At 43.3% G+C, this 25,280-nt stretch overlaps 1 protein-coding gene across 1 annotated transcript in view; it reads right to left on the bottom strand.

Annotated features, from left to right (window-relative positions):
* SLC26A9 (solute carrier family 26 member 9) overlaps positions 1 to 25,280 on the bottom strand; it is a 112,996-nt gene that overhangs the window by 15,044 nt on the left and 72,672 nt on the right. The window contains exons 13-15 of the mRNA XM_063444356.1: positions 11,061 to 11,167; positions 9,909 to 9,978; positions 6,447 to 6,539 (exon numbers count right to left, since the gene is read on the bottom strand). Of these exons, the coding sequence (XP_063300426.1) occupies positions 6,447 to 6,539; positions 9,909 to 9,978; positions 11,061 to 11,167 (270 nt within the window). The remainder of the gene's footprint in view (positions 1 to 6,446; positions 6,540 to 9,908; positions 9,979 to 11,060; positions 11,168 to 25,280) is intronic.

Raw genomic sequence — 25,280 nt, 5'->3', positions numbered from 1 at the left:
CCTGTAACAGAGATTCGTTCAATCTCCATTAGCCCTTACCCTTAAATTGGAAGAAATCGTGCAATACCATATATATTGGGCTATGGTCGGACCAGGTGATTTCCCCAATGGTACAGACAGAGACCTGTGCCAGGGTGGGTTGGTCAACATAAAAGGTATCTATACGGGTATACGTGTTATGCACTGCCGAATGGAAAGAGTAGTCTCTCTCGCTCGGGTGTAGCACCCTCCAGCTATCATATAGATTGTGTCTCACCAGTGTTTTTGCTAGTGCCTTGCCTGTGGCCAACATGTTTTTTCTCACCTCTTTGGGGAGTGCTGAGGTGTCTAAGTCGGGGGATGTAAAAAAGTTAAAGTCTCCACTTAACACTAGTCCTCCCTGTCTGTGTTTATCTATTTCTAGGAGGAGATGTTTAAGGTAGCGTTCTGCTCCTGTGTTAGGAAAGTGTGCGGACACTAGGGTATATTGTATGTTGTTGAAAAGGCCCACTAGTATTATGTATCTACCTTGGGAGTCGATGGAACATGTCTGTTCCTGGAATGCCACATCTTTGTGTATTAGTATGGAGGTTCCTTTCGTTTTATTTTCGGAAAGGGCATGGTATTGGTTCGGAAATAGTTTAGTGAAGATTTCAGGGGTTTTGTGTTTTTTAAAGTGCGTCTCTTGTATACAAGCGATGTCTATCGAATGGTCTTTCAGTTCTTGCAGCAATAATCTATGTTTATCCGGGGAATTAAGCCCCTTTACATTATATGTCAACACTTTCATGTTAGGTTGGTAATAAGGTGGGGAACGCTGTCGGTGGCTCCCGGGAGTCTCCTGTTGGGTGTGATTGCTTAGTGTCCTGGTACTTCGGCCTGTACAGGTGAAATTTTATTTCAGTTTGTAACAAAGGTACTTGACTGGAGTTTTATAGTCTTGTCACTTTTATTATTTTCTTCATGCAGCACAGATATTATCTGCAAATGTGAGTATACTCATTCAAGCACCAACACTTTAATTGTTTAGTTGTTACACTGTTTTTAATTGCTTTTATCACTCTTTATTGTATACTCACTTTGCTCTTACAAAGAAATTAATTTAATACACTGTTGCTTATGTTTAGCACTAGTACTATTTAATTTATCTCCCACATTTTTGTTATTAGCGTAGGACCCACTGATATTGGGGTACTTTGAAGCAGTAGTGGGCTTAACATCATATGGCCATATGGTGGAACTAAATCCCCATATTTATTCTCTTAGATAGGCGTTTTAGAGTAGCCTTCTTAGTTGTGAATTTTTACATGTCTGAGTGCGCCGTAACTAGTTTTTCTGTATGAATTTTGGTCACTGCGGCAGCACCTTTCATGCATAATGCATCTTTCGGGTGTGCCCCCAATCTCTCCTTTGTGCAAATATATTTGGAATCCAGACCAGATTCCTTTGGGGTTAAGCACCCCGCCCAGGCCCCCCAGCTTCTGAGACCTCTTTAGAGGTGGCCACAGGTGTGTATAAATAGGAGGAGTTTTATAGTCTTGTCACTTTTATTATTTTCTTCATGCAGCACAGATATTATCTGCAAATGTGAGTATACTCATTCAAGCACCAACACTTTAATTGTTTAGTTGTTACACTGTTTTTAATTGCTTTTATCACTCTTTATTGTATACTCACTTTGCTCTTACAAAGAAATTAATTTAATACACTGTTGCTTATGTTTAGCACTAGTACTATTTAATTTATCTCCCACATTTTTGTTATTAGCGTAGGACCCACTGATATTGGGGTACTTTGAAGCAGTAGTGGGCTTAACATCATATGGCCATATGGTGGAACTAAATCCCCATATTTATTCTCTTAGATAGGCGTTTTAGAGTAGCCTTCTTAGTTGTGAATTTTTACATGTCTGAGTGCGCCGTAACTAGTTTTTCTGTATGAATTTTGGTCACTGCGGCAGCACCTTTCATGCATAATGCATCTTTCGGGTGTGCCCCCAATCTCTCCTTTGTGCAAATATATTTGGAATCCAGACCAGATTCCTTTGGGGTTAAGCACCCCGCCCAGGCCCCCCAGCTTCTGAGACCTCTTTAGAGGTGGCCACAGGTGTGTATAAATAGGAGGAGTTTTATAGTCTTGTCACTTTTATTATTTTCTTCATGCAGCACAGATATTATCTGCAAATGTGAGTATACTCATTCAAGCACCAACACTTTAATTGTTTAGTTGTTACACTGTTTTTAATTGCTTTTATCACTCTTTATTGTATACTCACTTTGCTCTTACAAAGAAATTAATTTAATACACTGTTGCTTATGTTTAGCACTAGTACTATTTAATTTATCTCCCACATTTTTGTTATTAGCGTAGGACCCACTGATATTGGGGTACTTTGAAGCAGTAGTGGGCTTAACATCATATGGCCATATGGTGGAACTAAATCCCCATATTTATTCTCTTAGATAGGCGTTTTAGAGTAGCCTTCTTAGTTGTGAATTTTTACATGTCTGAGTGCGCCGTAACTAGTTTTTCCTTTACATTATATGTCAACACTTTCATGTTAGGTTGGTAATAAGGTGGGGAACACTGTCGGTGGCTCCCGGGAGTCTCCTGTTGGGTGTGATTGCTTAGTGTCCTGGTACTTCGGCCTGTACAGGTGAAATTTTATTTCAGTTTGTAACAAAGGTACTTGACTGGTTGGTAGGGGTGTGGGTCTCAGGGAGGAACAGGGGAAGTGGGGGTTAACTTGTGGGTCTCGTACCCAAATCGGCTCCCAGGGGTGGTGCCGTAGCTCGCCGCCTGGTGGGCAGACGCGAGGTGTGGGGGGGGGTGGTGGTAACACTGACTATTGTGTAGTGTCAGTCACCGTAAAACCTCGAGCGGTTGTGTCTCTGCTATGTAACAACCAATAAATATGCCATATTATACACGTGTAGTAATATGAAAACCTTATGCAGTATCTCGTTATGCATACATTCTTAGTTATTCGTTAACACTAATTGGGCAGTGCCGGAATCTAGCCAGCGAATAACGCTGCATTCTATGAGTTTAGCAATGTCCATGTGAATGTCTCTGGGGAGATCTCTCCGCATCTTGAACTGGGTGAACGTGGCAGCCCATAGAGGATTAACTTGAACAGTCAATAACATAATGTGTGTAGTGTACAATTCATAGTTACGTGTCGGTGCACAGGCTCCGTGGTCTTAGCGGGTCGCACATTCCGGTGTTATCCGCGGAACTGTGGTCGCTTGGGATGGGTCCGTTGCTGGGACTGGGAGGCCCCAGTCCTTCAGTCTCTGGAGGCCTTGCGCTGCGTTGTTAATGGCGTGTATTCCATCTTGATAGGAGACCAGAAGTTTGGCCGGGTAGCCCCAGTGGTAGATTATGTTCTGTTCTCTCAGGGTAGAAGTTATGCCCGACATAGATTTTCTGAAGTGCAGGGTGTCTGCCGAGAGGTCTGCGAAGATTTTTATGGCCCCGTATTTCCCTGGCATGTCTGCATTTCTGCTGGCTTTCATAATTCTCTCCTTTGCGTGAAAAAAGTGTATTCTCGCAATCACGTCTCTCGCCGCTGTCGGTGGCAGGTGTTTTGGCCTGCGTAGTCTATGGGCTCTGTCAATGATGAGTTGGTCTGGGTGGATTTCGGGTGTGAGTTCGTGGAACATGTCGAGGAGGTAATCATGCAGGCCAGCGTTTTGTACAGTCTCTGGGATTCCCCTGAATCTAAGATTATTCCTCCTAGATCTGTCTTCCATGTCTGCTATTTTTAGCCTATGTGCTTCCAGAGTGTCATCCATTTCTTGGAGTTTGTCTGCTAGGCTGTTGTGTGCCCCGGCATATTCGTCCATCTTTGTTTCAATCTGGGACGTGCGGTTACCTAATTCTTGTATGTCTTTGCGGAGTTCAGTTGTCAGAGACTGAATCTGCTTTTGTATATTATTCTGTAAGGATTCTGAGAATTCTGCCATGAGTGCACGGATGCCCTCCATCGTAATATGCTGCTCACCTGGCTCATGAGTTGGAGATGCCTGTGGTGAGAGGGAGTGTTCCCGCTTGCTGTGGCCGCCGCCATCTTGTGCAGGCTCCAGCTCTTCTCTGTGCTTGGAGGCCGCGTTCTTTGCGAGGAAAAATGAGGCGTGTTCCGTTTTTCCTGACTTCGTTTTTTGGCGTTGGGATATTGTAGCACCTGTTTCCTAGCCGGGTAGGTTGGTAGTGCTCTGTCTACTGCTTATTTTCCGCTCGTTTTCGGTTTCACCGCCGGGAGCTACACTGACATGCGGCTACTTAGCTCCGGCGTCAAGCCACGCCCCCCCGGTAGGTGTATTTTAACAGTAAAAGACAGAATAACAAAAAAAATCCAGAAAAAGTTATACATTGATTTGCATGTCAATGAGTGAAATAAGTATTTGACCCCTCTGACTTAGTACTTGGTGGCAAAACCCTTGTTGGCAATCACAGAGGTCAGACGTTTCTCATAGTTGGCCACTAGGTTTGCACACATCTCAGGAGGATTTTCTCCTCTTTGCAGATCCTCTCCAAGTCATTAAAGTTTTGAGGCTGCCGTTTGGCAACTCAAACCTTCAGCTCCCTCCACTTATTTTCTATGGGATTAAGGTCTGGAGACTGGCTAGGCCACTTCTGGACCTTAATGTGCTTCTTCTTGAGCCACTCCTTGGTTGCCTTGGCTGTGTATTTTGCGTCATTGTCATGCTGGAATACCCATCCACGACCCATTTTCAATGCCCTGTCTGAGGGAAGGCGGTTCCCACCCAAGATTTGATGGTACATGGCCCTGTACATCGTCCCTTTGATGCGGTGCAGTTGTCATATCCCCTTAGCAGAAAAATACCTCCAAAGCATAATGTTTCCACCTCCGTGACGGTGGGGATGTTGTTCTTAGGGTCACAGCCAGCATTCCTCCTCCTCCAAACACGGCAGTTGAGTTGATACCAAAGAGCTTGATTTTGGTCTCATCTGACCACAACACTTTCACCCAGCTCTCCTCAGAATCATTCAGATGTTCATTGGCAAACTTCAGACAGGCCTGTACATGTGCTTTCTTGAGCAGGGGAACCTTGCGTGCGCTGCAGGATTTCAGTCCTTCACTGCGTGTTAACGGTGTGTTACCAATTGTTTTCTTGGTGACTATGGTCCCAGCTGCCTTGAGATCATTAACAAGATCCTCCCGTGTAGTTCTGGGCTGATTCCTCACTGTTCTCATGATAATTGAAACTCCACGAGGTGAGATCTTGCATGGAGCACCAGACCAAGGGAGACTGACAGTTATTTTATTTCTTCCATTTGCGAATAATCGCACCAACTGTCACCTGCTCACCAAGCTGCTTGGCGATGGTCTTGTAGCCCATTCCAGCCTTGTGTAGGTCTACAATCTTGTCCCTGACATCCTTGGATAGCTCTTTGCTCTTGGTCATGGTGGAGATTTTAGAATCTGATTGATTGATTGATTGCTTCTGTGGACAGGTGTCTTTTATAGAGGTAACACGCTGAGATTAGGAGCACTCCATTTAAGAGAGTGCTCCTAATCTCATCTCGTTACCTGTATAAAAGACACCTGGGAGCCAGAAATCTTGCTGATTGATAGGGGATCAAATACTTATTCTGTCTCTCACTGTTAAAATACACCTACTATCAAAATTATAGACTGATCCTTTCTTTGTCAGTGGGCAGACATTCAACATCAGCAGGGGGTCAAATACTTTTTTCCCTCACTGTACGTTTCTATGAAAATTTAAGTTGATTTTTTTTTTTGCGGCCCACATAAACTTAAATCTTGTTTATTTGGCCTGTGCTAGCCTTTGAATTTGACATGCTTGCTCTACATCATGCCTGAAAATGTCCACTCTCCCTGCAGCCATTAGTGAGCAGAAATTCTACCTTGGCAGGGGTGCCATAGAACTCCTACTGTCTGTGGGGATCTCCCATGCTCTTTGAGAACAGCAAAGAAACAGCCGGCATACCACCAGACAGGCTGTTAGTCACAGTCAATGTTAATAATGTTTTGGTACCCTCACTTTACAGTAATTAACTTTTAAAATCAGAAATCACGTTACATGCTGCTGCCCTGTACATTCCCATTAGTAATGCAGCAGTTAAAGTAGTAGTTTGAGGAGGTATGATGTGGTAAGTTACTTTTAGGTCTGGCTAGTAACATAGAACTTTTCGAGACCCACTTGAACATCTGAAAATATCAGTATCTCTACTGAGTTACATAGGAATACTTAATAGGAAAATAAGGACATTATTGTGTAGTAATTACATTCACCACTATAAAACATGTTATTTGATGAAAGGGATGCTAGGTGAAAATCACCTTCAGGAATAAGTAATTGAACCAAAATTTTAAATTCTAGAGAGGAAAGTCTGCCGAGGTTACCCATCTCTAAACTCACACGAATACCTGGAAAAGAAAAGGTAATAAAAATGAACAAACAAAAAGAAAATGTTACCTTTTTAATAACCTTTTGCCGGAATATCTCAGAATTGGCAAAATATAGAGGAGAGCAGTAATTGACTATTTTAATTCCATCGATAGGTTGCACCTAAAAAAACATAGAAACAAAATAAAACAGCACCATAAGTTATATAACGAAAATGCAAACATAGCACAACATTTCTTTCCATAGAGAGACACATAATTAGTCACAACTTGAGCCTTGGCTTTACCATAGATGTTTTGATAATATGCAGGAATATCTTGTGTTAGTGAGAGCCAAGGGCTAGTGTGTCATAATTTGGACAGAATAGTGAATTGCATTGTAAGTAAGAAATTCTGGGATTTTTAAAAAATTATTTTGGCTTGAATTTTGAAATGTGTTTTTTTTATTTCAAGACAATTCGCTGTTTAGTGAATAAACGCTTGTAGTTCTAGTCAGAACAACAAGAAAATATGCATTTTGCTGCCTCTTTTCTCTACCCCCACCACCACCATGCAGGGCTGCCACCAGAAATTTTGGGGCCCCTGACACAGCCCACCATCTGGGCCCCCCGGGGCCCGCCCCCCAAGTCAGTCCACATGACCTGCCCCAAGTCTGCCCACATGACCCGCCCCCAAATCTACCCACAGGGCCCATCTTAAAGGACCACTCTAGGCACCCAGACCAGAGAAACTGCTATGTTTATACTGAGGGTTAATCCAGCCTCCTAAACCTCTAGTGGCTGTCTCATTGACAGCCGCTAGAAGCGCTTGCGTGATTCTCACTGTGAAAATCACAGCGAGAGCACGCAAGCGTCCATAGAAAAGCATTGTAAATGCTTTCCTATGCGACCGGCTGAATGCGCGCGCGGCTCCTGCTGCGCATGCGCATTCAGCCGATGACGTCGCAAAGAAGAAGGAGAGGAGGAGGAAATCTCCCCGCCCAGCGCTGGAAAAAGAGGTAAGTTTAACCCTTTCCTCTCTCCAGAGCCTGGCGGGAGGGGGTCCCTGAGGGTGGGGGCACCCTCAGGGCACTATAGTGCCAGGAAAACGAGTATGTTTTCCTGGCACTATAGTGGTCCTTTAAGTCCACCCACAAGGATGAAGTGTGTGTGTACTGAATTTGTTTGTGTGTGTGTATAGTGGCTATAGAATGTGTGTAGTGGATACAAAGTGCGCGAGTAAAGTGGATACGCTGTTTATAGTGGATTCAGATTGTATGCTTGTGTAGTGGACAGAGTGTGTGTGCATAGTGGATGTATTGTGTATATAGTGAATGCAGTGTGTGTGTTTGTGTAGTGGATATAGTGTTTGTGTGTATAGTAAATGCAGAGTGTGTGTTTGTGTAGTGGATATAGTGTTTGTGTGTATAGTAAATGCAGTATGTGTGTTTGTGTAGTGGATATAGTGTCTGTGTGTCTAGTAAATGCAGTGTGTGTGTTTGTGTAGTGGAAGTAGTGTGTATATAGTGACTGCAGAGTGTATGTGTAGTGAATGTAGTGTGTGTATAGTGAATGCAGAGTGTGTGTTTGTTTAGTGGATGCTGTGTGTGTAGTGGATGATGTGTGTAGTGGATGCAGTGTGTGTGTGGTTGTGTAGTGGATGCATTTTATGTGTGGTTGTGTAGTGGATGGTGTGTATGGTTGTGTAGTGGATGATGTGTATGGATGTGTAGTGGATGATGTGTGTGGCTGTGTAGTGGATGATGTGTGTGGCTGTGTAGTGGATGATGTGTGTGGTTGTGTAGTGGATGATGTGTGTGGTTGTGTAGTGGATGATGTGAATGGTTGTGTAGTGAAAAATGTGACACAGACGGAACTCTAAATCATACAACAAACAAAATAGCTTGTCCAATGCCCGTTTTGTTTGTTTCATGATTTGGCCATATGGTGGAGTTGCAGAATTCACCTAAAATTCTAACAAATTATGATTCATTTGAAACTTCCTTGTTTTTTTTATAAATTACAGTGATTTTAATTGCATTTGCATCCCAATATAATTTTGCTAGTACTTGATCTGAATATATCCCGGGATTGGGTTCATACCGTCGTATACTTTTTTCCTTTGAGCAAAGTGTAACATGCTAAAGCCTTTTATACAGTGATATTATAAAATGGTATAACACTATTGGGAGTTGTTTTTCCCCTTACCGAATATGTATTTGGTAATTTGATTGGCACTATATTATTGGGATGTGACATTTTAAATGGAGATTAATCCTTTGTGAAATTAATACTGCACATATCTGTATCTCTAGAGTTTGTAATATAGTGTTTATACAAGTGAATATAACATTCAAAAGCATGCAATAAATTCCTGTTCAGATCAGTTAAACATATTTAATATATATATATATATATATATATATATATATATATTTTTTTTTTTTTATTATTTTTTTTTTTATATAGAATGGTGAAATTTGACCCTACAAGCAACCTTCAATTTCAGAAATGTAAATAATTTTTTCTAGTACTATTTTACAGCTAATTTTCAACATTGTTGTATTGTTGACAGTTGTTTGTCTTTTGATTTTGATGTTTTTGGAGACTCCCTCTATAAGTCTGGTACTTTTACCACTATTTTATCAGTATTCAAATTGTTACTACCTATTCTCAAAGCAGACATTGTGCTTTCCCTCATTGCCATCCCTTCAAATGTCACATTATCTAAGTCTGAATACGGTCTCTTCAAATAATATATGATAACTCTTTACAGGAAACATTAATTCGATTAGTTCTTCTAAGCAACACTTTAAATATCCTATAAATCAACCCTCTCAGCCATATGTCCAAGAATAGTAAAGGGTGGTCCCCCAAATGCAAGACTCAATGGCAAAATAAGGACCCAATGAAGGACACACAAAGATCCTAGTTATGTCATAACCTCACAGGGCAAGTTGGTAAATGGTGAAAAGTTTTACATCAAAGTAGAAGTATTTAAAAATTGTTCAAGTCAGCTATTTTTCCAGTTCATCCATTTTGGACTAAAAGTTCCATTTCCTAAGTCAGTTCTCCAAAATTTCTAGTTTCGTACATAAATGCCAAATGTGTAACATTAATACGGAAGATGAAATCATGTAATCATGTAATAGCGATCATTCTTTATAAAAATCTTGAAAATAGTATATAAAGCGCTGCTTTTGTTACAAAGTTAAACATTTTTTATTGCCTACATTTGCTGATATGGATTTACTTCACATATATTAATACATTTTATATGAAGTATATTTAATAAATTAAAATTAAACATTAGCAATAACATATTTTTACCCATTTCAAGTTTTCTTATGGACCTGTTCCCTGTTAAAATATTTACTATATTTAATAAATAATAATTGTATAAGTTAGTGTCTACAGTTCGACTTTCTTTTCTTTTTACTTTTTTTGTAGTTTTTTTTTGTTTTTTTTGTTTTAGAATCCTTATAACAGTAGACAAACCGAACTGATAAAAACAAGCATAGAGAGAAACAGGTGGATTGGGTGTTAACACTTACCTTACTATACACTTTAGGGTTTTTGTAAATGTCAGTAGAATAAACCTGACCAAGTGCTGAACCATTTCGACTGTAAGAGTAACAAAACAGGGGAAAACAGATTCATATTTAGTTGCATATATGTTATTTCTATAAGCATCTCAAAAACTATTTATTTTTTTATTTTTTTGTATTAGATAATAGTATATGAAAATTAATATTATTAACATTTTATTTTTTTAATCAACATATTCTGCCGCACTGTTAAAATGATTATTCCACAAAATGACTCTAGATGGAAATATAGAAGGTGGAGCCTGCTAATGGAAAACTTGAATATCGCAGAAAAAAAGTCGCTAGAAGCTGTGGCAGTTATATAAAAATATATCCATTTATTTAGTACTTCATTAAATAAACACCCTAACATTAAATTTAATATATTCATTTTTAATGTTAGTGCTCCTTGATTTTTGATAATGTCTCTCCCTAACCCTATTATCCATATCTAAGCAGTCTCCTGGGCAGTCACGCATCCTCTTCTAAGATCATCCATCTGGTTGATCCCTGGTCTGATCCCAGAAAAGCAATAGGGGTTAACTGTGCATGCATGGCAATTACCAGGGTCAGCCAATGGAATGCTTCTATGAGAAGCATTCACAACGATTAGCGTGATGACTCAGAATGTGAGGACTTAAATTATTTAAAGTTTTAATAAAGAAGTGCCTCTAGTTGCGCTTTGTTTGACTGTCTGACAGCCATTCTGTTTCTCAGAAATGGTAATGTTTACATTTGTCAGACAGCAGGGTTAGGGTCTATGCAACAAATCCACTACATTCAGATGTAATGGTATTGCTGCCTAGAGTGTCCCTTTAACCCCTTTAAGGGGTTAAAGTGAAAACAACATCTTCAACACTTAAAAAAAACAAAAACAGAAAAATGGAAATATAACAAATAAAACAGTCTAATGTGTTTCCTGCATGTACACACTTAACCCTAGCAAGGTACAAGAAGACTCTATAAAATATTTAGGTCTCATGCCCATTATATATGGACATATACTGACAGGCAGGTGTAATAGAGTGGGTAGTGTTCCCTCTTCCTCAAAAGCCATTTTGAGATGTATATACATCCGGTCTCATAAATGTATAAGAAGATACATGATACAGTACTTACAACTGAGTGTGGAAAACCACAACCAAGACAGAAAACCCCACTCCAACAGCCACTCCATATGGCAGACCCAAGATAAAGGTGGAGAAAAAGCTGACAAGCCAGACACACTGCAAGAATAAAACAAAGATGGTCAATATAAAAATGCATACAGTCAATGTCTTTTATAGTAGCAAAGTTGTTCAGTAGTGATACTTGGATCAATATTACAACAAACACATAGCACGTTTAGTGTTTGCTGCCCTAAAAGGTTATATGTCTCAAACGAAGAATAAACAATAACATACTCTCACATTACTCACACAGATGGAATATATAAACCGAAAAAACAATGAAACAATGATGCAATATATAAAGTTTGCTTGGAAAAATTAGAAAGGATAGGGAAACTGGAGATGCAGTACCTTTATGCTCTATTATTGTTACATTATATTATTACGCTTATTGTGTCCCCTTTTTTATTTGTTTTTAATTTCTATATTTCACCTTCGCCAAGGCAGTTAGCATATGTTATTGTTTGTTGTGTTATGTCTATCTAGTTTATAAAGGTATGATCCATGTGATTAAAGTCCCTGTGGTGAATTAACACAGTTCTTTCAAACAGCATATTAGGAATCATGTGGAATTGGGAAATTTGCATCCCTTCGTGTAAACTGCCTTTCGGTGCCCCTGAAAAATAAAACAACCAACAGCTAACTATTTGTTCATTATCGAAGTACTCCCTAAATTCAGAATGCCACTTTTTTACTGTTGTATGTTTCTTTGTTTCTCTCTCTCTCTCTCTCTAATTGATTGCAGATAACTATCAGTATTTAGACTGTCTGGCTGAGTCTGGAAATAAATAAGGAGTTTGACAGATAAGAGGCATGGCCCAAATCCAGGCTGCATGCTTGGCACCAAACCAGTCATGTGACCAAGCTTTGCCAGCCAGCAAGCCATTGTAAGCCGTGTTTAAGTAGGTGGTTCACCGTTGATTGTCCTTTAATCCACGTAACAACAGAGTCTATAGCTCTATATTATTCTTTGCAATGTTTTCCACTTGTACTGAAAGAGCTAATTTTTAAAGTCACTGTTAACAGAGCCTCCTTAATAAGCCACCGGCTGTTTGAAACTTTCAGCTGCAGCAGTGGTTCTAAAAGCATCCTTCATAAAATAATCTTTTAGGCCACAGGACTACAGCAGTATGTTGACTTGTCACAAACTCCAGGAATTGATCATAGATCCTTAACAGTTGTCACCGTTTCCTTCCCGAGTGTACTGATTTCCATTCCATTGCAGTGCTGCTTAATCACTCAATTTAATACCAACACATGTGACTCTGATGTTGCGAGGCAGGGAACTAATTAACTCTTACTTCCTTGATTAATTAAAAAGAAAAACTATGCACCAGCACTAATACAGCTTAAAGGGTTACTGCGAGCATTATAACCATAACAGGACGTTTGCCCAGGAATTGGGCCTACTTTCCAAGCAAGTGCCTATTCTGCCAAAATATCTCTGTGTCCGGTGTTGAAGAGGGGATGGGGAGTCCAGGTGGCAAGGGAGGCAGGGTCTCCCCGCTCAGCTCCCTTGTGTGTCCTGGAATGAGCCGGCAGCCGGGATGAGACATCGCCTCAGCATCACTCTGTTCAGGAAGAACACAGTGTTCCCATTGCCAACCAATAGCCACCAGGGAGAGGATCCTCCCAAAGCAAGCTAGGGAGGCAGGGTGGACCTGTTAGTTTTTAAATGTGTGTGTATGCATTGATTTTGTGTGTATGTCTGTGATTAAGTGTGTTTGTCTTGTGATTACGGGTGTATATATGACATTGTGTGTAGATCTGTGATTGTATTTGTGTGTAGGTCTGTGATTCTATGTGTGAGTCTGTGATTGTGTGTGTGTGTATGTGTGTGTGCCTGTTGTTGTGTATGCCTGTGATTGTGTGTATGTATATCTATGGTTATTTGTGTATATGCAGGTAAAGACCAAAATTAAGAGGTATAATTAGCTAGCCCAGAACCAGAATCCAGGTGGCTAATGTGAGCAGCAAACTACTAGAAAGGTCAGGAATTAACTTAAAACATATTTCACTTTAAAATGTCCTTTTGGTGACTATACATTGGTATTGCATGTAAAGGTGCATAGTACCATTACAAGGTGCATATCTTCAGTGTATTCTGCTGTGTAATCCTGCATTAATGGCGCTAGGGGATACAGTGATGTACCCCTAATCCTCATACATACAAATGGTAAGGCAGCGACTGGCTTGAATAAATCTAGTCTCTGTATGCTATCAAGATGAGATCACTGGGTGGGGTTGGGGGTACAACTGAAAGAGAGCCTAGGAAGTTTGAATATTTTTCTAATTATATATTATTGTATTTAATTCTCTATAGACTCTAAGACTTTCAATTTTGTGTTTGCTCCTCTAATTTGAAGGATTTTTGTAAACCAGGTTCTGCTTCCGTTTTTCCCCAACGTTGTCAATTGTTACGCCCTATGCTACTCAATATTATGCAATACTAGCTGTTACCTGTTAGTGGCAGTAGAGCACTGCATTATCCTACTGTTTACATTTTAATAAATGCTGCTATTTGGCACCTAAATGATAATTCAATCTCATTAGATGCACTGTTGTTTTCTAAAGAGGCCAGGGGGATTAATTAACCAGAACTGATTAAATGTAATCTTGCATGTTTGTCTAAATATGAAATAGACAGAGTCTAAGAAGGAAGAAATAATTAAAGGAGGGTGCAAAAAAACTACTGAAAACAATCAAAAATGGTATTATGCTTGGCCTAATCCCTTCCTTGGGCTTCAGTTAGCTACTTCTGTGATGAGGTAGTGATGTTATGTGTACTCTGCTTCCATCTAGTGCCCTGGCGTAACCCCATTAAAACGTCTCAATAAGTCATAGTTATGGTTCAAGGGCAAAGACCCAGCCACTGCCACCAATGTGATTGTCATCAGTGATCAGTGTACGACACTAGATTTAATCAAAGGTAGATCAATGGAATCTCCAGATGGCAAGTGCGATCACTGGTTCAGTTGTGCAGACTTCTTCCTACTGGATGGATATTCCACCACCAAATGAGGTCTAACTCAATTCCTAGAAGCCCCATTTGAGCTGAACTTAAAGGGACACTATAGTCACAAAAACAGCTACAGCATAAAGGGACACTTAAGACCCCTGAAGCACTTTAACTTGCTGAAAAGCTTTATGTGTGAGGAGTGTGTCATATTTTTTCAATTTGCAAAAAGTGCAGATTTCAATAGAAATTGGCACTTTTATAAATTAACCTGGTTACACCCCCTTTGCTTTCTAACAGATAACATATCCTGTTACTTCCTGGTTTTGGTTAGCTCAGTGAAGCTAAACTCACGAGGCAGCAATTGCTCAGAGCACCTGTCTTGCAAAGACTGATTGAGATGTATTGGAAAGTCTGTGATTGGACAGTCACATAAAGTTTGGATGGATATATGCATAAAAGTTATAATTTGGGGTATATCTACTAAACAGTGATTTTTATTTATTTTGTATTTGGGCAGTGGAGTGTCCATTTAATGTATGTATGTAGAGAAATGCAAAGTTATGCACTTCGTGGTCAAGAATGCACAAGCAACTTACACCCTAAATGAATTAGGGATAACCACAAACGAGAAGGATTTGGGAACTGTTATAGACAGCAAATTAGGCAGCAATATGCAATGTCAATCTGCAGTTGCTAAGGCCAGTAAGGTTTTGTCATGTATAAATAGGGGCATAAATTCTCGCGATGAAAATATAATTTTGCCTCTTTATAAATCGCTGGTAAGACCACACCTTGAATATGCTGTGCAATTTTGGACACCTGTTCTAAAGAAGTATATCATGGCACTAGAAAAAGTGCAGAGACGAGCTACAAAATTGATAAAAGGAATGGAGCATTTTAATTACGAAGAAAGGTTAAAACATTTAAATCTCTTTAGTTTGGAAAAACAGCACCTTAGAGGGGATATGATAACGTTATAAAAATATATTCGGGGGCCAGTACAAACCATTATCTGGAAATCTATTCATAAACAGGGCTATACATAGGACACAAGGTCACACATTTAGGCTGGAAGAAAGGAGATTTTATCTAAGGCAAAGAAAAGTTTTTTTTACAGTAAGAGTAATAAGGATATGGAATTCTCTGCCTGAAGAGGTGGTTTTATCAGAGTCCATACAGATGTTTAAACTGAATTGGATAAATACTTGCAAATACATAACATACAGGGATATAATTTCTAATTAGTGGGGTAATAGCTGCTTGATCCAAGGAGACATCTGACTGCTATTATGGGGTCAAGAAGGAATTTTTTGTTCCTAGTTTGTTGCAAAATTGGAAGCGCTTCAGACTGGGTATTTTGCCTTCTTTTGGATCAACAGCAAAAACATATGTGATGAAGGCTGAACTTGATGGATTCAAGTCTCTTTTAAGCTATGTAACTATGTAACTATGTAGATACTGCCTTTTCAGATAAAGTATTTACATTACTACCTAATAACACCTCTAGTGGCTGTCACTCAGATGGTCACTAGAGGTGCCACTAGATGTGCAGCCCTGTCATTCAGCATCTCCACGCTCTGCATAGTAGTGCTGAAAGTTCCCCATAGAGATGCACTGATTCGATGAATCTCTATCAGTAGATGCTGATATGCACAGCACGGCATATTGTCGTGCATACGCATTAGCCTCCCAATGGACAGCAAAGCATTAAAATGGTTGAGATTGTCAATTCTGATGATGTCAGCCAAGGAGGTGGAGCAGGGTTGGTGCTGGAATAAAGGTGAGTTTTCATCCTTTGTCAGGGGACAAGAGGGGGACGGCCAATTAATATGTATATTTAACATAATAGAATCAGGTATACACGTTTGTATTCCTGACCCTATAGTGTTTATTTAAATGAGCAGCTCCACCCAGTGGCGTAGCGTGGGTTGTCAGCACCCGGGGCAAGGCAAGTAATTTGCGCCCCCTAACCCGTGGATTTTAGCATAGTGCGTGGAGAGAGTGCTGTTTGTGCGTGGAGAGAGTGCCGTTTGTGCGAGGAGGGGTTCTGTGTGCGTGAAGGGGTTCTGTGTGCGTGGAGGGGATCTGTGTGCGTGAAGGGGTTCTGTGTGCGTGGGGGGGTTCTGTGTGCATGGGGGAGGGGGTTCTGTGTGCGTGGACGGATTCTGTGTGTGTGGAGGGGTGCTGTTTATGTGTGGAGGGGTTCTGTGTGCATGGAGGGGTTCTGTTTATGTGTGGAGGGGTTCTGTTTATGTGTGGAGGGGTTCTGTGATGCGTGAAGGGGTTCTGTGATGCGTGAAGGGGTTCTGTGATGCGTGAAGGGGTTCTGTTTGTGTGAAGGGGTTCTGTTTGTGTGAAGGGGTTCTGTGTGTGGGGGGGGTTCTATGTGCGTGAAGGGGTTGTGTGCGTGGAGGAATTCTGTGTGCGTGGGGGGGTTCTGTGTGCGTGGGGGGGTTCTGTGTGCGTGGGGGGTTCTGTGTGCGTGGGGGGGTTCTGTGTGCGTGGAGGGGTGCTGTTTATGTGTGGAGGGGTGCTGTTTATGTGTGGAGGGGTTTTGTGTGCGAAGGGGTTCTGTGTGTGTGGAGGGGTTCTGTTTATGTGTGGAGGGGTTCTGTGTGCGTGAAGGGGTTCTGTGTGCGTGAAGGGGTTCTGTGTGTGGGGGGTTCTATGTGCATGAAGGGGTTGTGTGCGTGGGGGGGTTCTGTGTGCGTGGGGGAGTTCTGTGTGCGGGGGGGTTCTGTGTGGGGGGTTCTGTGTGTGGGGGGGTTTCTGTGTGTGGGGGGGTTCTGTGTGTGTGTGGGGGGGGGTTCTGTGTGTGGGGGGGGTGCTGTTGGTGAGGGGGAGGAGTGTAGTGTGTGTATGGGGGGGGATAAAGCATTGATATATTTATATTTAAAAAAAAATAACTTTTGTATTACTCCCCTCCCTCCTTACTGTTGGTCAGGGCCCAGGGGAGAGGGGGAACAGCTTCAATTCAATCCCTGGTGGTCCAGTGGTGGCGCGTGCTGTTCAGCCTGCAGCTCCTCTGGCTGCAGGCTGACTTCGCTCTCCTCCCGCGAGAACAGCAGGCAGGTCGGAGCGTTGCCATGGTAACGCACGGCAACGCTCCAACCTGCCTGCTCGCGGGAGGAGCATTCTCAGCTTGCTTACTGCTTCCTTTTACACCGGGTAGGGGATCAGAAGCTCCCCTACCCGGTCTGCCTGCTCGGCCACGCTACATTCTGTGACCGGCAGGAGGGGAGCACTTCCCCTCCTGCCGGTCACCCTGTAATTGCTGCCGGGGCTGGTGCACACTAGGCGGCCGTGCACCGGCCCCCTAGTGTGCCAGCCCACCGGGAAATTTCCCGGTGTCCCGGTGGGCCAGTCCGCGCCCCCCCAGATGTTGCGCCCGGTGCGGCCGCCCCCCCCTGCACCCCCCATGCTACGCCTCTGGCTCCACCCTTGATCCGCCTCCTTGTCTGAGATCAATCTTGATGGCCTCAGCCAATCCAATGCTTTCCCGTAGGAAAGCACTGGGAGGTTAATGCGCACGCATAAATCAATTAACCTGTCTGAGGAACGTTCAGTGGCACCAGGGCCAGATTAAGAGCCTAGTGGGCCTGGTGCTGACAAATATGATGGGCCTAATTACAGAATCTTATTGACCAAAAACACTAAAACAGTCATACCTCTCAAGCGTCATGTATCTGATGGAGTTGGTGTTGGAGGAAAACTCAAAGGATGCAGCTATAAGAAAACACATACTCTATGCTAACCTTTCTCTAATTTATGCTTTCAGCTTTCAAATAAATCCATACCCCCTAACAGCAGTGTCCAGTGAAGCAGGAAGTAAATGGGCGAGGTCAAAGGATGGGCCACTGACGCAAATCACGTGACCAGAACTGACAAAAAGGGGCGAACATACCCAAAAAGGGGGCATGCCTGTCCAAAGAATTTGAAGGCCAGCCTAGCATCAGTGTCCCTATGTATCACAGTGTCAGTGTCCCCGTGTTGCCCAGTGTCCCCATGTCTCAGTGTGTCCCATGTCACCAGGATACTAGGGGACATTGAGAGACATGGGGACACAGTGAGACATGGGGACACTGAGAGACCCGGGGACCCTGAGACTCTTGGGGACACTGGGAGACTTGGGGGCACTGAGACACTTGGGGACACTGGGATAAATGGGGGCACTTGTGGATACAGACATGGGGACACTGGGAGACATGGAGACATGGGGACACTGGGAGAAATAGGATCAGAGACATGGGGACACAGAGACATGGGGACACAGACACTGGGAGACATGGGGACACTGAGACATTTGTGGACACTGGGAGAAATGGGGTCACAGACATTTGGGGACATTGGGACACATGGGAACACTGAGACACTAAGGACACTGTCTGGGAGACATGTGGACACTGGGAGACATGTGGACACAGACATTTGGGGACACTGGGAGACATGGAGACACTGGTAGAAATGGGGACACTGGGAGACTAGGGGACACTGAGACACTAGGGGCACTGGCTGGGAGACATGGGGACACTGGGAGACATGGAGACACTGTGTCCCTAGTGTATCTGTGCCCCAATGTGTCTCCCTATGTCTCTCAGCATCCCCATGTCTCTCAGCGTCCCCATGTGTCTCAGCGTCCCCATGTCTCAGTGTCCCCAAGTGTCTCAGTGTCCCTATGTTTCCCAGTGTCCCCACGTCTCTGTGTCCCCTACTGTCTCAGTGACCCCATGTCTCCCTGCTGCCTTTCCCTCCATCCTTCACTTACCTGAGCTGTAGTCTGTCTCTGCAGGCTGGGAGCTGCTGTCTGGAGTCTCTGTGCTGTGTAGCTGCTCCCCCGTAGATCAGTGAGTAGAGCTGTAACTTCCTATCCCTGACTCTCTCCATACACAGTGACCCCTAGTGGCCGGTACTGGTATTGCAGAGTAATATCCGTTTATACTGAGAAAAATATTAGCATTTGTATTGCCGGTATTACTGCAAAACCATCACGGCCAGGCAGCCTTAAATACTGGCTGTGCTTTAAAATACCACTCAGGTGGCAAACCTAAGAGTAGTGTGAAAAAAATTATTATTTTTTTTTTTTTAAATGGGCCTATTCCATGGGCCTGGGCCTGGAGCTGCAGCTCCATCAGCCCCTATGTTAATCCGGCCCTGAGTGGCACCATGCAGAACGTGAAGACATGGAACGTGTTTGCTGCACATTGTGCAGCACTAACCCAGGAAGCACCTCTAGTGGCCGTCTGAGTGACCGCCACTGGAGGTGTTCCTAGGCAGTAATGTAGGCAGTGTTTACATGAAAATGTTTGCAAGGACCTGCTATAGACACCAGAACAACTACATTAAGCTGTAGTGCCCTTTAACCCCTTAGTGACCAGACTGTTTTTCAATTCTCTTATCGGTTAAATGTAAAATTAATTCTGAATTCACTTTGCATTCTCACTTTAGTGAATAACCCTGTTGATGTTTCAGGTTTTCAGTAGCCATATAAACCCGTTTTAACCTCAGTTATTTCCAGGGATACATCTGTCAGATTCTGAAACTAAGTAATGGGAGAAGATTGTGAAAACAAAACAGGCAGCTTACACATTATGGACTAAGATTATATTTCTAATTCAGCAGAGGTCACTTGCTGGCCCCACTATCTCGTTACATCCTACTTATCGTAATCCTGGATGTCCTTAACATATGTTAATCTTCAAGCAGCGCTTCATAGAAATAATGTTACATTCAGTTTATTTTAATAAAACTGAAATTGATCTTAAATCTATCATGTAGACAAACAACAAAGAGTTGGGAGATCTATTTGAGATCTTGGAAAAAGAACAGAAACTTGCTAACATAAACCTTAAAAGAGAAGGGATTTTTGTTTTTGACTTCTGGCAGATCATTGCTCAAAACATTTCTGAGATCATTTCCACAGACTACAATAAGCTTATAAGTACAGTGACACATGTGACTTTGCACTGTTTTCCATTTCATTATTTACACACAAGATTATTGCCCAACTGTTTCTCTATATTTCATTTTTTGATATTCCACTTCCTGGTTTTTATCATTTCTCATCTCTTCCAAGCATGACGATATTTTTTGAAAGCAAACACTCAATTATATGCTATCATGACTTGGTTATACTTTCTCATAATATATTTGAATGTGCACCTATAAATAAAAAAATGCAAAAGCTATGTTTTTCCAGAGTGGGCAGATTTCTGTAATTCCACTTTATAGGTATTTTCATCAAAAATGAAAATTTTTTTATACTCCGATTCAAGAGAAATTTTCCCTTCTATAGTGCACTTTTTCTACACAATGTCCTGATTCTAAAAGGCTGACATGCATGACGGTGTAAACAGGCATGTTGCTACTGAATTCATTTATGCTTGGAAATTAAATGCACAAATTAAAAGTTGACCTTTAAGGAGGACAATTAGCCCAGAAACAAGAGCTTGCAATTTAAATTGCTAATTTGTTGAAATACTTTTATTGCAAAGGCAGAACCTGCGATAGTCCCTCATCTCAGCAAGCTCCACATAATTCTTATATGTATCAACTTTGTAATTGGCTACTTGGTATACCTACCATGCTTGAAAGTTGATCTGAGATATTTACTATTATGCACCAAAACCTGGCCTTTTCATCTCTTTGAACTCAGTCAGTCCATGTTAAAAAAGATAAATAAAAAAATAAAGGCCTTCCCCCTCCTCTTGTACCACCCCGTTGGCTGTGTTGTGAAGAGTTTTAAATAGGGCCCAGACTCCTGGGCACAAATAATAAAAAATATATCGACCTATCATTTTAATAGATCTTAAAGCAGCTCTATCGTGGATATATGTACTTTTTAATATTCTTCCCATAATTTTTTTTTTTGCAGTCTAGCTGCCCCAATTTGTTTTTTACATCTCTGCTCCCCTGTTTTTACCTTGTAAATACTCTTCATTTATACGCCAGAACTTCTTCTTATCTGGCGCCATCTTTAGTAGTCTGTCAGTAATGTTTACTCACTGCCTTTTTCTTTGCCCTCCATGATTCTGTTCTCGTTCGTACCTGGTAACTCTCTGTCTCGTCACTGCATGCCCAAGGTTAAGACTTAGGGAGTTTTACTAGGTAAGCACGAAAAACAGGGCTGAGCTTAATGTGATGAGCCTCGCAAGATTTGAGCAGAGATGAGTAGGTTGGGAAAATGTAACATGCAAAAAACAAAAACAAGAGTATAATGCACACACTAAAAAAGGTGAATACTTCATGCAGGGTGCTCCAGATAGGGAGGGCCAATCCCTGGAGACATCAAATGGAGACAACGTTTCAGCTCCTCTCTGAGCCTTTATCAAGGAGCCAGTGGCATACATATAGGGGTTGCAGCTGCGACCGGGCCCATCACTCCACTGCGACCGGGTGCCGCCATCATGTTTTGCGGCTCTAGTCTGCGCGGCAAACTGCCGGGGCTGCCGTTTAAGGGATCCATCGGGTGGTCCATTCTGTTAGGGCCACCCGATGGGCATGGATTTTCAGGGGGCCCGGTCAGCACTGCAGCGCTTTAACAGCGCAACCAGGCCCCCTGTGATATCATCACACGCTGGGAGAAAGTGGCTGCCGCGGTGACTCCTCCCAGCATACACAGAGCCCGCGTGGGAGGAAGCAGAGGAGGGAGTCAGAGTGGGAACTCTGACTCCCATCAACTTGAGCCACCACTGGACTCCAGGGAAAGTCACCCTCCTGCACCTAAAAGGTAGGAAACAGGAGGGTGACTTGAACATTTTGTATATGTGTGTGTGTTTTTGTTTGTATGTATGTATGTGTGTATGTGTACCTGTCTGTTTTTATGTATGTATGTGTCTTTGTATGTATGTGTGTCGTGTGTGTGTGTGTCTGTCTGTCTTTATGTATGTGTCTGTGTGTATGTCTGTCTGTATGTATGTGTCTGTATGTATGTGTGCCTGTCTGTATCTATGTATGTGTCTGTCTGTATGTATGTGTGCCTGTCTGTTTGTATGTATGTGCCTTTATATGTATGTGTGTATATGTGTGTGTCTGCCTGTGTCTGTGTGTGTGTGTCGGTCTGTATGTATGTGTGTATGCATGTGTGTTTGTCTGTGTCTGTCTGTGTGTATGTATGTGTGTATGTGTCTGTATGTGTCTGTCTATATGTATGTGTGTGTGTGTGTGTGTGTATGTATGTCTCTCTATGTATGTGTGTGTGTGTCTGTCGGGGTGAGGGGGGGGACCTATGGATCAGTTTTGCACCAGAGCCCAGGGCCGGCGCTACCATTAAGGCGGACTAGGCAAGGGGCGCTTGGGAAGGGGCGCCACCAGGAGCGCCGGCCCCCCTAATGCTGCAGCCGCCCGAGCGCTCTGTAGAGCGCCTCAGACGGCTGCAGCTTCGCCCGGGCTGGTGCGTCCATGAGGGCGCACCGCCCGGGCGCAGCATGAAGAGAGGAGCTGACAGGAGGGAAGTGCTCAGCGCTCCCTCTGTCACTCCTTCACTGTAGCGTGGCCGAGCTCTGTACTGTCCACCGGTACAGGGAGCATTTGTCTCCTGTACCCGGACGGACTAACAGGAAGTGAACACTGAGTGTTCACTTCCTTTTAGTCCGGCCGGGTACAGGAAACAAAAGCTCCCTGTACCCGCGGACAGTACAGACAGTGGTGTATTTTGGATTTGTGCTGCCCTAGGCACGACTAAATTTGGCCACCCCTAATATCTAAATTTGCCCCCCCAATTCGAGTCAGGGCCATTTTTTTGACTGACAGACACATGCCCTCATTGATACATGCACTAATATACACTCACTGACAGATACGCAGTCATTGGCACACACATACAGTCATTGGCACACACTGTTTAACCAACACACACTTTCACTGACAGACACACACTGACACACCCACTCGCTAACAGGCACACACTCTCAGATACACATAAAATTACATACACACACTGACACACACACTCACAGGCACACCCATTATCACTCACAGACACACACTGACAGCTTCACTCACTCACTCACAATAAGGTGGACAGCTCCAGAATACGAGTCAAACAAGGCATTTTTCTGGGAGCTTGGGTGGCATTTTTTAGCGCCCCCCCCTGAAAGTGCCGCCCTAGGCAAATGCCTTGTTTGCCTTGTGGTAAATACATCCCTGAGTACAGAGCTCGGCCACGCTACAACATAGGTAGGGGAGGGTGGGGGGAATAAAGGGAGGGGGGGGGGAAATAAATGGAGAGGGGGGGGGAGAAATAAATGGAGAGGGAGGGAGGGGGGAGAAATAAATGGAGAGGGAGGGGGAGAAATAAATGGAGAGGGAGGAAGGGGAGGGCAGGATAAATAAATGGAGAGGGAGGGAGGGAGGGAGGGAGGGGGGGGAAATAAATGGAGAGGGAGAGGGAGGGGGGGAAGAGAAATAAATGGATGGGGGGGAGAAATAAATGGAGAGGGAGGGGGGGGGAGAAATAAATGGAGAGGGGGGAGAAATAAATGGAGAGGGAGGGGGGGAGAAATAAATGGAGAGGGGGGGATAAATAAATGGACAGGGAGGGGGGAGAAATAAATGGGACAGGGAGAATAAATGGACAGGGACGGGGGGGATAAATGGACAGGGGGGAATAAATGGACAGGGAGGGGGGATAAATGGACAGGGAGGGGGGAGAAATAAATGGACAGGGAGAATAAATGGACAGGGACGGGGGGGATAAATGGACAGGGGGGGAATAAATGGACAGGGAGGGGGGATAAATGGACAGGGAGGGGGGGGGAATAAGTGGACAGGGAGGGGTGGGGATAAATGGACAGGGAGGGTGGGGGAATAAATTGAAAGGGGGGGAAATAAATTGACAAGGTGGGGGGGAAGTAATTCACAGGGAGTGGAATTGACGGGGTTAGGAGGGGGAATGAGAGTGGGGAGGGGAGAAGAGAGTGACAAGGGAGGGGGGAGAAGAGAGGGACAAGGGGGGAGAAGAGAGGGACAAGGGGGGGAGAGAAGAGAGGGACAAGGGGGGGAGAGAAGAGAGTGACAAGGGGGGGAGAGAAGAGAGTGACGAGGGGGGGAGAGAAGAGAGTGACGAGGGGGGGAGAGAAGAGAGTGACGAGGGGGGGAGAGAAGAGAGTGACGAGGGAGGGAGAGGGGGAGAAGAGAGTGACAAGGGAGGAGGGAGAGATTGACATCTATCACACACACACAATGCACCCCTTGCACACAGAAAAACACACAATGCATTACACACACAGACACACACACACAAGCAATTCAACCATTGCATACAATGCATCCCTTACACACACATAAACACTCAATGCACCCCTTACACACACTCAATGCACCCCTTACAGACGCACACACTGCATCCCGTACATACACAGAAACACACATTGCAGCCCTTACACATACAAAAACAGATTCACACAATGCATTCCTTACACACATATCAGGACATCCCCTACTCCTGTGAACAAACTATTTGGTGGAACATGAAGGTGGACCCTGGGGCCCAGACCATGAGCTGTGTAAAGGGCCTTTAAAAAAATGGAGCTGCTTTCCGTTCTCCCAGAACACAAACAGCCTCCAGAGAGCCTGTTCTACACCAGACGAGTGGAGCCAGACTGCAGCTAGAGCCCATCACCATCCTCATCTGATTGTAAGTAGGCAATCTAGTATATTATTTGTGGCACTAATCTCTAATTTACCTCACATTAAAGGGACACTTTAGTCCCCAGAACCACTGCAGCTTAATGTAGTGGTTCTGGTGTCTATAGCCTGTCCCTGCAGGCCTTTTAATGTAAACACGGCAGCACTGCAGCACTTGCGTTAGTTAACATGGGGCATTGTGATGTCATATGGGGGGGGGCGGCAAACTTTACTTTTGCCTAGGGCGGCAAAAATCCTTGCACCGGCCCTGCCAGAGCCCCATGGATTGTGTGTACGCCACTGCAAGGAGCCGAAATGTTGTCTCCACTTTCAAATAATAAGACTGCTTTTTAGAAGGAACCTCAGGTGTGCTTGGATATTTATTTTCTTTCATGGGAAAATTTTACTTGACAAAGGAATTGCCTTACGCTTTTTTTGTCAAGCGGAGTTTTGTCAAGCGGAGAAAAATACACAAGGCAAAGTAGTCCCTGTGTGAAATAAGATAAATATCTTACAGGAAGACTACAGACACCAACAGAGCCTCCAGAGATCGTCTCAAGAGTTTCTTCTAAAATAAAGCCAAATGAA

The sequence above is a fragment of the Pelobates fuscus genome, chromosome 1 (genome assembly GCF_036172605.1).
Source record: "Pelobates fuscus isolate aPelFus1 chromosome 1, aPelFus1.pri, whole genome shotgun sequence".
Classification (NCBI taxonomy): Eukaryota; Metazoa; Chordata; class Amphibia; order Anura; family Pelobatidae; genus Pelobates; species Pelobates fuscus.
This window is presented reverse-complemented; position numbering and strand designations above follow the sequence as displayed.